This window comes from Cnephaeus nilssonii (genome assembly GCF_951640355.1).
Source record: "Cnephaeus nilssonii genome assembly, chromosome: 14".
Classification (NCBI taxonomy): Eukaryota; Metazoa; Chordata; class Mammalia; order Chiroptera; family Vespertilionidae; genus Cnephaeus; species Cnephaeus nilssonii.
The window spans coordinates 32,581,686-32,595,472 of NC_137085.1; the positions used below are offsets into that span (position 1 = coordinate 32,581,686).

The following is a 13,787-nucleotide window of genomic DNA, read 5'->3' on the forward strand; positions in this document are numbered from 1 at the left end:
TTTTAATTTCAAGAAGGAGACTAGCAAAGAGAATGAGTCAGGATTTGATAAAGGGGCAAATCCATTTTGTTTTGTTTTATATAGCAGTGTTGATGAAAGAGCAAACATTCTTCACAGGTCATTAATTTGTAAACACTCATTTGGCAAAGCCAGGTAGTGTATGAGGTCTAGGTGCTGGGTTTGGGTCACAGGTAGAATTAGGGCTCTGATGGGGATTTAAACCACAGAGAAGCCTGACTGTGGTGATGGGAGATATGCCAGGTAGAAGCATGCCGTGGGCAGGACAGCTGGCTACACTGCTGTCACTGGCTAATCTTTCGTCATTACGAGCCCAAGCCCTGATGTCTTATCTTAGCATGTGCTTGGGAGGAAATATATCATATGAGTTTAGGATACCCTGGATTTAGCTATGCCACATCCCATCCTTAAGGACTTTGCAAGAAGTACTGAGAAGCAGGCACAGAATAAGGAATGATATGAAGATGAAAGGCGATACCAAATAATTTTGTGTATCTGTGTCTATACTAGCTGAGGTCTCTCAGCTACTTCTCCACTGTCACCTAAGATTCCCTAATCTCCCAGGATTTTTTCACCTTCAAAGCCTCTCACCTTATGAGCCCATGAAGTGAATTCAGAGTCTGAAGGCCCGACTTAGCCCCCTTGTGGCTCCCAAACAACAGTGGGAACCATGAGCCAGAACATAAACCCACATTCTTCAGTCCCCTTGTCTATAACACATGGCTGGGTCAGAATTAGATGTTCCCTAAGCTTCTTTCAGTTCTAACATTTGATCAGTGTATGAATCTATAAAAATAAAGGCACCTTTTGGTCTTATTTATCCAAAGGGAAAAAAGATAGCAGAAGAAAGCAAAGACTGCAGATTTAATGCTGCCAAATGTTCTGAACAATTTGTACTTAAAAAATAATAAACTTTTTGAGTAAATGAGAAAAAAGAGGAAGCAATCACAGCAACAGGGATTAAACACCCCAAAGTCACTGCAGGATTCTTACTTTACACCTTGACCCATTTGACCTCAGCTTTCTCCTCTCCTCTCCTCTCCTCTCCTCTCCTCTCTTCTCCTCTCCTCTTCTTTCTACTGTCTCACTACTGTCTGACCTTTATTTACCCCAAAGTGCAGGTTTAAGGAGCCTTTCCTGAGAGTCTAGGAGTGCTGATGCCACTGGGGTTACTTACTTTTGATGATGAGGAAAGCAAACCCACAGTTTGCATTTCAATGGACTTTAACAGAAACCTTGTTTAGTCTGCAGGATGGGTAAGTTCAAGAATAATTTCCTCTCTCCTCAGTTACCCATTATGTTTATGCTGAATTATTTTAATGCTAAGTAAAACAGTAATGGAATACACATTTGATTTCTTAAAAATCAAATTGACCTGCTATCACTAGTAAACAAATGCCATTTGTATAAATATTCTGTATTTGGCATTAACAAAGAAACAAAAAAACAAAATTCAATCATCTTATATTAAGCTAAAGAATTGCATTTTATTACATTAGCCATGTCCATATTCATTTGCCACTTAATTTATTTTATAAATAGATGCCTCTTTTAAAATGTTTTACAAATGTTATTCAATACCATGGTGGTGTGTTTTGTTTTGTTTTGTTTTTTACTAGTATTTTGACAATGCATATGTAAAAGATTTACATATTATTTGTGTTATTTTTATTACTTTTTGTGTTTTAGAGAGCTCAGTGGAAATTTTATCCCCTTCAGTAATGTTTACTTATTGAAGACCAGATCTCCTTTCTGAGTTTCTGAGAAAATGGCTATGATAAAGGACTTTAGGGCTTTTTTATTTTAGTAAAACCTTGTATCTGCTAGGGTGGCAGAATCCACCAGAAATGCCATCCACCCCAGGATAAAGTCACACATGTACTACATAAAATCCTGGGGCCTTGGAAACAGTTGTGAGGGACGAGGTATAACAGAAGATGTCAGTGGAACAGAGGCTGAGAGAGGGAGTGAACTTCAGAGTCTCCCTTCCAGAACCTCAACGTGAGAACACGTGCAGCTGAGCTGGGCACAAGCACCAAGCAATCAGGGGAGACAGGCTGAGTCTTCAAGCCTTAGCTGGTTGATTTCTGTCTGAAATTTAGTTAAAATTGACTTGGAAGAGTAGCTCAGAGCTAGTTACAGCCTTTTTAGGTGCCCCTAAAAAGAACCTAGGACACTTGGATGTGCGCCAAATATATCTTCCCACTGTCCATTTAGTTAAAAGAGTTTGATCACATCCTTCATAGCAGACATCATTTGCTCCTGAATTGGCCACTAAATTAAAAAAGTACACATTACTGAGATCGTGGATAACAAAACATTCTGGATTGTTCTCTTACCTTCACAGCCACCAAGATCTTGTCATGCTCAGGACAGAGGTTATAGCATTCAGCTAGGAACACTTTTCCAAAGGCCCCTTCGCCTAGCTCTCTTTTCAGAACAATGTTATGCCGCTTGATGTGCTGAACAACTGTAAAACAAAGACAGAATGGAAACTGGAATCAAAGCACACAGAGGGGGGGCAGAGGGGGGGGAGTCTCAGGGCCCATGTCCCGGCTCTTTTCTGCACAAAGCAAAGCAGAGGAGAAGCCCAATGTCCACCCTCACAGTTGGCTTGCTCTCCAGAGCTCATTTATTGTCCTTGATAGAAGTAAAGTAGGGATGTAGCTGTTGGCTGCAGAAGGTCATTAATGGACTTTACTGGCCAGGAAAGGGGAGAAATGAGAAAGAAATGCACCTTAATGGCAGGCCTCTTTCTTACAAGCCAGATGCTTTGCATCTATTTGTCAGTCACATGTCTAGTGGGGAAAGGAATTTGTGTCAATCATGTCCTTCCTAGGTTGGCTACTAATGATATATCCTTAACAAGATATTGTTTGGCTTTGCCTGGTTTTGAACCTACATAAATGGAATCATACTATATGTATTCTTCCATATCTTGCATCATTCATTCAACAGTGTCTTTCAGATTAAGTTTTATTGAGTTACAGGGTGTGTAGTAGTGATTATATTGCTTTTACTGCTTTATAATATTCTGTGGGAGGACTATACTGCCATTTGTTTATCCATTCTATGTTGATAAAGATGCTATACAGTCTCTTTTTAGATACAACTTGATATAAAATGCAAGTGGTGATTAAGGTTTTACTTTAATAGGATTTTCCCCTGGTAACTCATGTGCTTTGAAGCAGTGATGGCTTCCACAGGCCTCTGGGAACTCAGGGTGATAAAAATCAAAAGGTCTTTTATGAGCAACAATATTAATGAGTATAGAATGTATATTAATATCTCAGGCTCTGGTAGCAACGCCCGGTTTGAAGAGGAGAGAAATGTGTTCATTAGGTAGAGTGCTCATATAAAGAGATAAATGTAATTCTTGCAGAGAATTAGCTGCCCTATTTAAATCTAATATTTAACTCCAGGGTTGTCACATGTTCACTGGGAATTAAATAGCCACTTGATTTACTTTACACTCTAATCAGATCAAGGCAAGTATTTAACTTTTTCCCCATTTAATTTACATTTTCTTTTTTAAAACATTTTCCAAGGAGGAGAAAAAGTTGGTAGGAAATAAGTTTATAGAGCTATAACAAAAGACAAAATTTCATCATCTCCAAAAGTAAAATTGATGAGACCAGTTTCCCCATGTTGACCTTGAAAGCAGTAAATGCATCTTTTCTTTAAGAAATGGCTAGTTTGTATTAATTTCCTTTGTTGACTTGGAAAATAATAGATTATATGAATGGTGGCCTTTTGCCAATGTATTCCCCTGAAGCAGTTAATCTCTTTTATAAAACCAATAGCTCAGGGGCACAGGTAACAATTTTGTGTTTGTATCTGCATTCCTGACAGTGTGTCACAGTACTTTGCACACAGTTGGTGCTGTAAAATATTTGTTGAAAAATATGCTGAATCATAATAAACAGCAGGCAAACACTGTATAATCATATTATCTCAGTCAATTGACAACCCTATTGAGTACGAAAGCAATAAAGAAGCCCAATTCTCTGAGATGTCAGCAGCAGGGAGAACAACTAACCTGAGCTAAGAATTTCTTCCCATTCTCCTCCAAAGAGCATCAGTACTTATCCCCACCTGCCTCCTTCCTGTTTCCTGAAATAACCATGGAAGTCCTTGGTACCCTCTTAGGGGATCACTTCTTAACCAACCTCTCATTCCAGCTTTGCTCATAAATGTCCCAGGCGGAGTCAATGCTCACCCCTTTACCTCCCTCATAGGCCCTTCCTTGGAGCCTTGTGGGATGGCTACCTATCATCCATGAGCTCTCCTTAAATTTCCCTCTACCTCCTTGATTCAAAGGAAACCTTGGTTATGCCCTGAGGATATCCATGCCTTTCCCCTGCAGCCTTCTCAAATGCAAGCCCTTCCCACCCCTTACCTGCAGGTACTTCAGGCCCTTGTGCGTGATTTCTGGCCATTACTCTCTCTCACTCTCCTGCTAGAAAGAAGTTTATAGAGCTATGGCTAAAGACGAAATTTTCTAAAGCATCCAGCTATCCTAAAGCATCTATCTTAGGGATCCAGCAGCCTACACCACCTCTGCCCCTCACTGCTGACATCTTGGTTCCTCCTCTCACACTCTGAGCTCCTGACTGACACATTCCTTTTCCACCCCGCCAGTGGCATCATTCTCAGGGTGCAGGGCAGAGAATGGTTCAGTCACTTGCCTAATCTGTAGAAACACAGGGCCGCCATTTCTTCTGCAGTTCAGAAGTGAGGCTCTGTGGGAGTTTGTTTGGCTGAGTGCATGGCATTAAGGTGACTTTTTCTAGGAGCAAGACTTTCTTAATATAGGAAGCAATGCTCTGATTCTGGACAAACTCCTGATCTCATTGTTGACTAGCATTTTGAATACCACTGCCTTAAAGAGCCCTATGAACATTTGGATTCATTTATACAAAATATCCTGAGTGAAGTGAGTCTAAGGACTCTGTAACAAATAAACCATCAGGTAAAAATGTCAATTCTTTATACACTTCCTTTCCCTGAGGTCAGTCAATTCTTTTCTGAATCTTGGAGACCTGATTAAAATCACATCAAACCCAACATGAATAACTAATAAAAAAAATAAATGACCAAACTCCAGCATAAATGGATTCCTAGATTTGAAGGAAAAAAATTGTTTAAAAAAAAAAAGCTTTATCAATAAAGTTTACTTTTTCACCTTGCCAAAAGAAAAGGTGGCATCAATAAGAGGTATACATGTTGTAGGAAATACACCACCAAACTCATGTGGTCTGCAGACTGATCTATGTACATCAATATAGTCAAAACAAAGCATGTGCTTAGATTATTGTGCAAATGAATCTGCTCTGTAGAATCAGGGAGAAACTGATGACTAGCAATAAGAATCAAGATGAGTGGCTGCGAACTGTCTAGCCATCTTTGTCATTAATGGAATTTTCCAGAGTGGAAATTTGGTGCCCTTGGTCATTTGCTTCATGTGGGCCAGAGCTCAGTAGATTTCCGGTTCTGTATTAGCATTACATTACAGCAGCTGAAAAATGCATTTTGTCATAAAGTAGCTTCCGTAGTTTTCAGGGATACTGGCAGTTTCAGGTGGTCGAAATTGAATTCCTGGTATTGATATCACCCAGAGGTAAATATTATATATATATACACACAGGCTATAAATAAAGTATTAATCCAAGTCTATAATCATTACCACTGAACCTAAAAATAAATAATAAATAAATAAATAAACTCCCGTCCACTCAGGGTTGAAATAAGAAATGTATCCTTCCCGTTTTCCCAGAAATGAGGTTTCATAGAAAACCTTGGCCCAGTCGACATGTCCTGCTCAGCACATGGACCTTGAACTGAGACACTTCTTGAGTTTCTCATATATGCCAGCTACTAAATGATCTGCCTCTCAAAAGAAAGATATTTTAAAGTTTTGAACAGGAAGGTAAAAAGTACTGTGTATTCAGAAGATAATATTCTGTATCAGGAGGAATCTCTCTTCTTCTCTACAGATCTAAATGTAGGGCCAGTTGCCTCCATGGTTCTCTCTCAGAGGGCTGGGTGTTGTGATGGGAAGAGAATGTAAAGATATGTGAGGCTGATTCCCTGTTTGACAGTCAACCAGTGAGACTTGGGGCAGGACAGTGACTTCCCCAGGCCACACAGCTAGAAGGTGGCCCAACTAGAACTCAGGTGTCCTGACTTGTGTCATATGTAACACAATGGGCCTGTGTTACATACAGAGTCCTAGTGGCCTTGGACTCTGTATGTAACACAGGCCCATTTGAGACTGAAGGCAGTGCACATTTCCTGAGATTAAAATGGTAACAGGTGTTTCATTTAGTTAATTATCTTTTCTAGTAGAAATGTTTCAAACATTCACGTTTATCGTCTGAAATGGGCCAAACATCTCATAATGAAGAATTTCATTAAAAAACAGCAAGAAAACATAAAATATGAGTGAGAAAAGCAGGATATAAAAGTTAAATACCTTAGAAAGTGCTTACAATTAATAAAAAATATTTCTATCTATCTTGACGTCTGTTTCATGGGTAGCATATTGAAACAGGTAAAACTATCTACCTTGTAAAAATAGATTTGCATAAAAGATGGAAACTATGTTTTTCAACTTCATCTACATTTTTATTAAGATACAAGTTGGTATTAAAACGAAATAAATGCAATTGAGACCACAGACATAAAATGCACCAGGATAAGACACGGCCAAATATTCATAAATAATATTAATGATGAAATAAAATGTGATAATACTGAGCCATTCTTACGCACTTTTCAGCAAAAATTCCCAGTGTGCATTATCATCAATTAATTTTCATATCCTTCTGAATGAGGTCAATAGTCACATTTATTTTACAGATGACACCACAATTAATTGACTTACTTGTGGTCATAGAGTCATCCACTTATCCTTTTCCAAGTGTTATTTCTAATGAAATGAGAGGGAGATAAGTGGGGGCCTAACACGTGCTGATTGCTATTATGAGCCAGAAAATGTGTTGAGAGATTTACAGGGGTTATCAATCTTCATAGCAATCTAGTAAGGTATCCCTATCTCCATTTTTTGATTAAAGTGAAAAGAAGAGGATCAGCTGAGCTAACTTACTCATCCAAGTTTGTACCATTGGTAACAGGCAGAGTCTGAGTTCTTTTCACTGCAACACTACCTTTCCTTGGCCTTCTTATAAAAAACAAAGTGAAAGTGTATGAGCTCAACTTTGCCCACCAAGGGCATTGTGAGTCTACTTTTAGCAATTTAGTTCAGCAAACCTTTATTAAGCACCTATTATGGCCTGGGCATTTTTCTAGGATGAGTAAAATAGACCCTAATTTGTTGAAATTCTTCAAAAAAATAAAAAAAAATCTCACAAACTAACAGGGCAGGAAAAAATACGTATATCTGTAACAGCTTATACCTTTGTTTCCTTCATAAAAGATTTTACATAACCAGGCAAGGAAAAACAAAATTTAAATAAGAACTCATCAGGGCAAGTGGAATGGAAGATGAAGGCAAGGTGTTCAGTAGAAATGCAAACATGCAAATTCTAGGGTGCCACAGGGTTATTAAAATTAAGTCAAAATTTGACCCCGAGCTTCCTGGTATCAGAAGCCAAAAGAAAAACGTAATAATTCACAAAATTTTTACTGCTCAAAGTAAAAGTACAGACATTCCTTGTGGTAAGATTCTTCATAGCATTTCATTTTCCAAGGAATATTTTGAATGAGTTTTACGCAGGGGATCGATGTCCTCCCAAAGGCCTTAGAATAAATAGTGGGTTTCCAAAGATTATTTCTCAAAGCATAACTCAGTAAGAGATAAACATATGATACAAAAGCCACCCCCAGCCAAAGCACTACACAGGGAGTCCACGGCTCTTATCATCATGATGACACAAAAATCAATGTCTGTGGGCATACTCAAGAATGCTTTGGGGATGTAGTTGAAGAATAGGTATAATTTCCCCATACCCACTGCTGGGTCTAGACTTATTAAGCAATCTAAAGTATGAATAAATAATAACATGAAAATGTAAAAATAGATAAGAGATTGAACAAGAGATAAGAATGGTGGGAAAGAAGGTATTTAAGGTAGGGGAGGAGAAGTTCAGAGTGTATGTGAGAAATAGTGATTTATCTTGGTTTATTCCTGAAGAGAGAGTAGATGATATTCTCTGAGAGTAGGACAAGCCCAAATCACAGAGGGCTTCGAATACCTCACTAGGTAGTAAGTTTGGGCACTAATAAGTCTGGACTCTTGAACAATGATGTCACTGCCCTTTGCCTTCATTTCCTCATCTTTAAATGAGTACTTTTGAGCTAAATGGCATCAGGTCAGCTCCAGCACACACATTCCACGACTTTATTAAGTATATGAGCCCTATCTAGGGCTATGACAGACTTTTGAGCCTGGGAGAAACGTGATAAGTACAAATCATTAGATTATTCTGGCCGGGCAAACTGGAGCCAGAGAAGTCAGTTAGGGTGTAGCTACAGCTTGTTCACACAGATGCCTCTGCTGACTCGAAGGTGAGCTCCATCCAGTTATAATTTACATTCATTCTCTAGCCCCTTATCCTTGGGATGCACACAGCTCAGAGTGACTGCCCCCAGGGAAGCTGAGGTCAAGTCCTTGCCCCCAAATACAACAGAGGACTTTGCCAGGTACTAATCCTCTGTGTTTTCAGGGAAAGACAGAGAACAATGAGCCATAGAACAAAACCAAACTGAAGGAATCAGAGAGGCAGGAGAATGAGCCACAAATAAGGCTGAGCAGAGCAAATGTCAGACTGCCAGGGGCAAAGGGTGAGTGTACTAGTAAGTGAAGACCTGGAAGTGGTAAGTGGAGCCTACACATGTGGGAGGTCATGCAGACAAGTGAATATAGAGGATGGAGTTGGTGATGGGGTTGAGGAGGGAGAAATTTGAGAGTGTGTGTATGTTAGGAAGAATAATAGGAAGTAAGAAATCAAACAGGCACAAAAAGAAAGGCCGGAGGGAAAGAAGGAGGATGAGAGGAAAACTGGCAAGACAGATTCTTGGAGAAGCCCCTGAGAGTGCAGTGTGGTGGAGGATGCAGAAAAAGTCTAAAACAGAGAGATTTTGAGTGAGCCACTTTTGAGGGCTCATCACAGCATTGGGTCACTGAAGGAGGAAGTGGACTTCAAGGGATCCCCAAGGGCCCCATTGTGTGCCTTTGGGCTAAGCTTTGAAATGGGTCTAAGTGAATCACCCTGCACTCCTGGGAGGGTACCAGGTACCAACCTGTATGCCCCATACAACATCCAATGGCAGCAAATGGCCCCTTCCTTCTAAAATATATTTGATGCCCCCATGCTAAATCAGAGAACAGCTGTGGGGCATGCAGGGAGCAATGCTTAATATAACCCAATCATTACAGTAGATAAATGCAATTGAGTTATTTGAAATTAAATTACCCAAACTTCTTGTAGAAAACAGCCGAGGAGGGGGAAAGCCCCAGAAATCTTTCAAGCTGTTAGACTGACGGGAACACCACACTTCAAAATACACATACGGCACATCCCTCGCTTTGACAGCCCCTAACAGCCAAAATTATATCTGTTCTACACACTGGCATGTGGTAGAATTGGATTGATTTACCCTGACAGCCCTCCCTGCTGGAACAATACTTGTCAGTCAGCCCCAGCAATGTTTGTATTTTCAAGAATAATTATGCAGAGTGATTGTACAAAATTCTGGCAGGTGGGCCAGACAGCCTTATCTGCCTACCCTTTGACCCTATGTCCCTGAGCCCTAAAGTTCTTCTTGCTCCTGAGGATGGAAAACATTCTTTTACTGTCCTCTTCCAAAGTTGTGTGCATGAACCTCAATTTAAGGGTTCTATTAGTATGTTGGTATCTGTTCTATCATTTTGGATCCCCCACTCCTGTGCCCTCTTCATGAATACTTTTCTCCTAGTAGCTACTACATCCTCCTAAGTGACTTCTACAGGTTAGTTGGCCTTTATCGACATACCTCTACATGAATCCTCCCATTGCAAAAGAAATCTTGTTTTTGATGGGGATAATTCACAAACCACACCAGTGTCTTCATTTTGAAGAGTTTATCCTAACAGAAGTATGTATGTAACATATACATGTTATATATGTATAACACAATTTCTGTACATATATTCTAGTGAGGGAGCAGGGATTGGTAAGAGAAATAGCAACAATTCTATCAGAATGTGATAAATGATGATGAGAGGGGCAAGCCAAGCGCTATGTGAATGGGCCACTTGGAAGAGGCTCCATGGAGTCATTGAGTACACTTCAGAGAAGCAGGTTAGAGTCTTTATGAGGAAAGCTTTGCACACAAGGGCAAGCACTTAGTCTATAAGCAATGAAAAGTCAATGGGCATTTATGAGGTCCAGAATTCCATGACAGTTTCCCAGGCTGCTTTCCTCAGCTATAGACTCGGCCCAAACTCCTTAGAAAGGCAGATGCTCAGCAGAGCTCATAACCAATGACATGTGGCCAATGTCTGTAAGAATGAGGGTCAGGGACAAGATTTTGGAGTACATCCCAAATGTTTCCCTGGCTTTCGGCCCAGTTAATATGCAAGACAGAATTCTATGATATTTCTTCCTTAACAGGCTTATTTGAGGACTCATATTTCAAGAGGTAATGCTGAAGTTTATTTTCTTCAAAGGGTTTCGCAATACTTGCAGCATCTTTCAATCAACATACCTCCGCCCCATTTCGGCATTTAAGCATCTATGTGGAAAGAACTATGTTTGGTGCTGTGGGAGATTCGAGGATGAGCAGGGGAAGAGAAGCTCAACAGTGCACATCTTCTGTGTGCTGGGCATTGGGTTAAGCATTGTACATAGAGTTTTATTCAGACATCTTGATGGACTGATGGAGAGACATCATTGTCTTCATTTCAGGAATGTCATAACTGAGTCTTGGAGATATTAAGTAATTTGCCCAAAGCCACACAGCTGGAAAGTGGGCAAGACAAGCTAGGATTGGCTTCAAAACCCATGCAGTCTCTCCCAATAGAACACAAATCTTTCCCCAAAGGATGGGCAGTCTACTGGGCAGATGAGACAAATACACAAATAACAGTTGTTAAAGGCAGAACATAAAGCCTGCCATGACCAATGTAAAAAATAAAGGGTGAAGGGTGTTTAAAATGAAGGAAAAAAAAAGGCAAATTGTTTGAGTATAGGGTTTGAGGTAGGAGGACATGCCATTTGAATTTTCCCTTATAAGTTGAGCAGAGCTGGAAATGTTGGTTGAAAAGAAGGGCCTTGTTGGACATAATGAATTATGACATTTCCAAAATACTAACTAGAGTGTCACTGACTTGATCATATACTGGACCTTCGTGTTAAAATGAGTCTGCATTCAAGTCCAAACTCTGAAAACTATTTAGGTTGAACCAATTGAAATTTCTATTTGCACAGGCTCAAATGAAACAAATAGCTATTTCACATGGTTCAGCCTAATGTATTGCTAGGTTGTACTTTTGCAAACAGAACCTCTGAATGTTAGAAAAGAATCTGCATTTTTTCTTTTAATTTACAAAAAAAACAAAATAAGAAAAGCTATACATGCAAATGGTAACAAATAAGTAGTACTAAAGAGCTAAAGATGAAAAGAAACTGCTTTTCCACACTCCTTCCTGTCCTCAGTCCTACTCATCTTCATTCAGTGCAGTTTGAGTTTTTTGTTTTCTAGGCATCATCTCCATAACTCTAATTAATGTTGTACCTCCTACTCCTGTTTTCCTAATTTAAGACACTTAATGACTTTCTGCTACATAGGAGGAGGATTTTGCTCACACTCCATCCCACCTCCTCCCAATAATTTGGAGCTATAATATTTTCAGTTCTTCTATTGATTATCTATCACACTGCATCTCTGTTTCAGGTATTTTGATACTCTTCTGTATATGTTGAGCTTATTACACCCCTACCTTACTCTGCCCCAATTATTTCCTATATTCTGTGAACTTGACCTTTACTGCAACGGTGCCAAAATTGCTGCTGTGTACATTCAGTTCACAATATGATACAATTAAGTGTCCTTTCCTTCTAAAAATTGGAAAACAATGAACAAAATTTGTTTTAACAGGAGCAACTTAATACTGTATACTGTAAGGCTAAGTGGGCGCCAGGCTAGATTTTCTTCTCCATGTGTCTAATGTCAAATCCAGTGCCATGTTCATTATATCCTGATTCTTCTCATTACAGACATTTATCAACCAAATGCAATGTATCACTCAAAAATGTAAGAACAGGAGAAGTCAGGGAGGTTAAAAACTGGATGATGAAGTCCATGGAATATTGCTATATCCTTTCCCCAGAAGTCAAATCACCTATTCTCTGTAGCTTCCAGACTTATCCCTTTCATTCTCTGTCTATATACACTCTCCATCTCTGATGAGCTGCAAAACCTTGGGTGTGAACGCATGTCAAGAAGCACAGCGTTGAAGGCAGTTTATGAGCTGGGAATAGATTTATAGTGTGAGAGTCATGGTGTTTGGGTTCCTTTCCTCTCTGTCTTTTGATAAGAACTTGTGGGTGGTTCTGTTAGCTGGAGCACTTCCAAATTTTGCATCTATCTTACAAGCTCCGCTTTTGGAGAACAGTTCTAAAAAATGCACAACTAAGTTACATTGACCTAATCAGGCTGCTTTAGAAAGGAGAGAAGTATTCCCATCCCCTGGGCTCTGGAGTCCTATTGGGGATTATATAGAGGGTTACACAAATCCGCTTCTAGTATGATTCCCTGCGTTTCATAGCAAAGTCCCTTATAAAAAGTGCCTTCTCCAGAGAGAGTTTTAAAGGGAACTGATGGTGGGTGATTAAAAACTCTGTTCTTATATGTTAATATGAACCATTTACATCTGGGATTGGCATTTTCTAAAGTATTAAAATACCATCACATGTTCAGAGAAGGTGATGTTAAGCAAATTCATTCAAGAACAAGTCAAAGTTAAAGTATATAGTATGCTTAAGCTGAGGAAGTACTCAGTGGTAACAGTGTCCCTGTGAGTATGGATAAAAAATGTCTAGCCCTGCCTTGTGGTCCTGGTGGACAAGCCCCTAAAGAAGAACCTGATTTCTCAGGGACCTACAGTCTTCAGGGGACCAGAACTGAAAGTGAAGAGCCAACATTGGACTCAGGTCACTTCTCTGATCCTGGCTCCTCCACCTAAAAATAATTGAGTGAATAACAGTATTTGTAAGGAACAGTAAACATTCTTATACTTTGCTCCTCCACTTATGAATGTGCACATGATTATAAGGAAACTAGAGTCCCGGTGCACAAAATTCATGCACAGGGTGGGGGTGGGGTGGGGAGGGTCCCTCAGCCCAGCCTGCACCCTCTTGCAATCTGGGACCCCTCAGGGGATTTCCAACTGCTGGTTTAGGCCCGATCCCACAGGAATCCCTGCGGGATCAGGCCTAAGCTAGCAGTTGGACATCCCTCTCACAATCCGGTACCACTGGCTCCTAACCGCTTGCCTCCCTGCCTGCCTGATTGCCCCTAACCACTTGCCTGCCTTCCTGATTGCCCCTAACCACTCGCCTGCCTGCCTGATCATCCTTAACTACTCTGCCTGTCTGGTCGCCCCTAACTGCTTGCCTGCCTGCCAGATCACCCCTAACCACTCTGCCTGCCTGCCTGATTGCCTTTAACAGCTCGCCTGGCTGCCCGATCGCCGCTAACTGCTGGCCTGCCTGCCTGATTGCTCCTAACCACTCTGTCTGCCTGCCTGATTGCCCCTAACTGCT

The 13,787-nt window shown here is 40.3% G+C and overlaps 1 protein-coding gene across 1 annotated transcript in view; it reads right to left on the reverse strand.

Annotated features, from left to right (window-relative positions):
* Positions 1 to 13,787, reverse strand: part of NTRK2 (neurotrophic receptor tyrosine kinase 2) — a gene marked incomplete at its 3' end in the record, with an annotated part of 314,958 nt that overhangs the window by 71,537 nt on the left and 229,634 nt on the right. Inside the window, exon 17 of the mRNA XM_079790908.1 lies at positions 2,358 to 2,488. Within this exon, the coding sequence (XP_079647034.1) occupies positions 2,358 to 2,488 (131 nt within the window). The remainder of the gene's footprint in view (positions 1 to 2,357; positions 2,489 to 13,787) is intronic.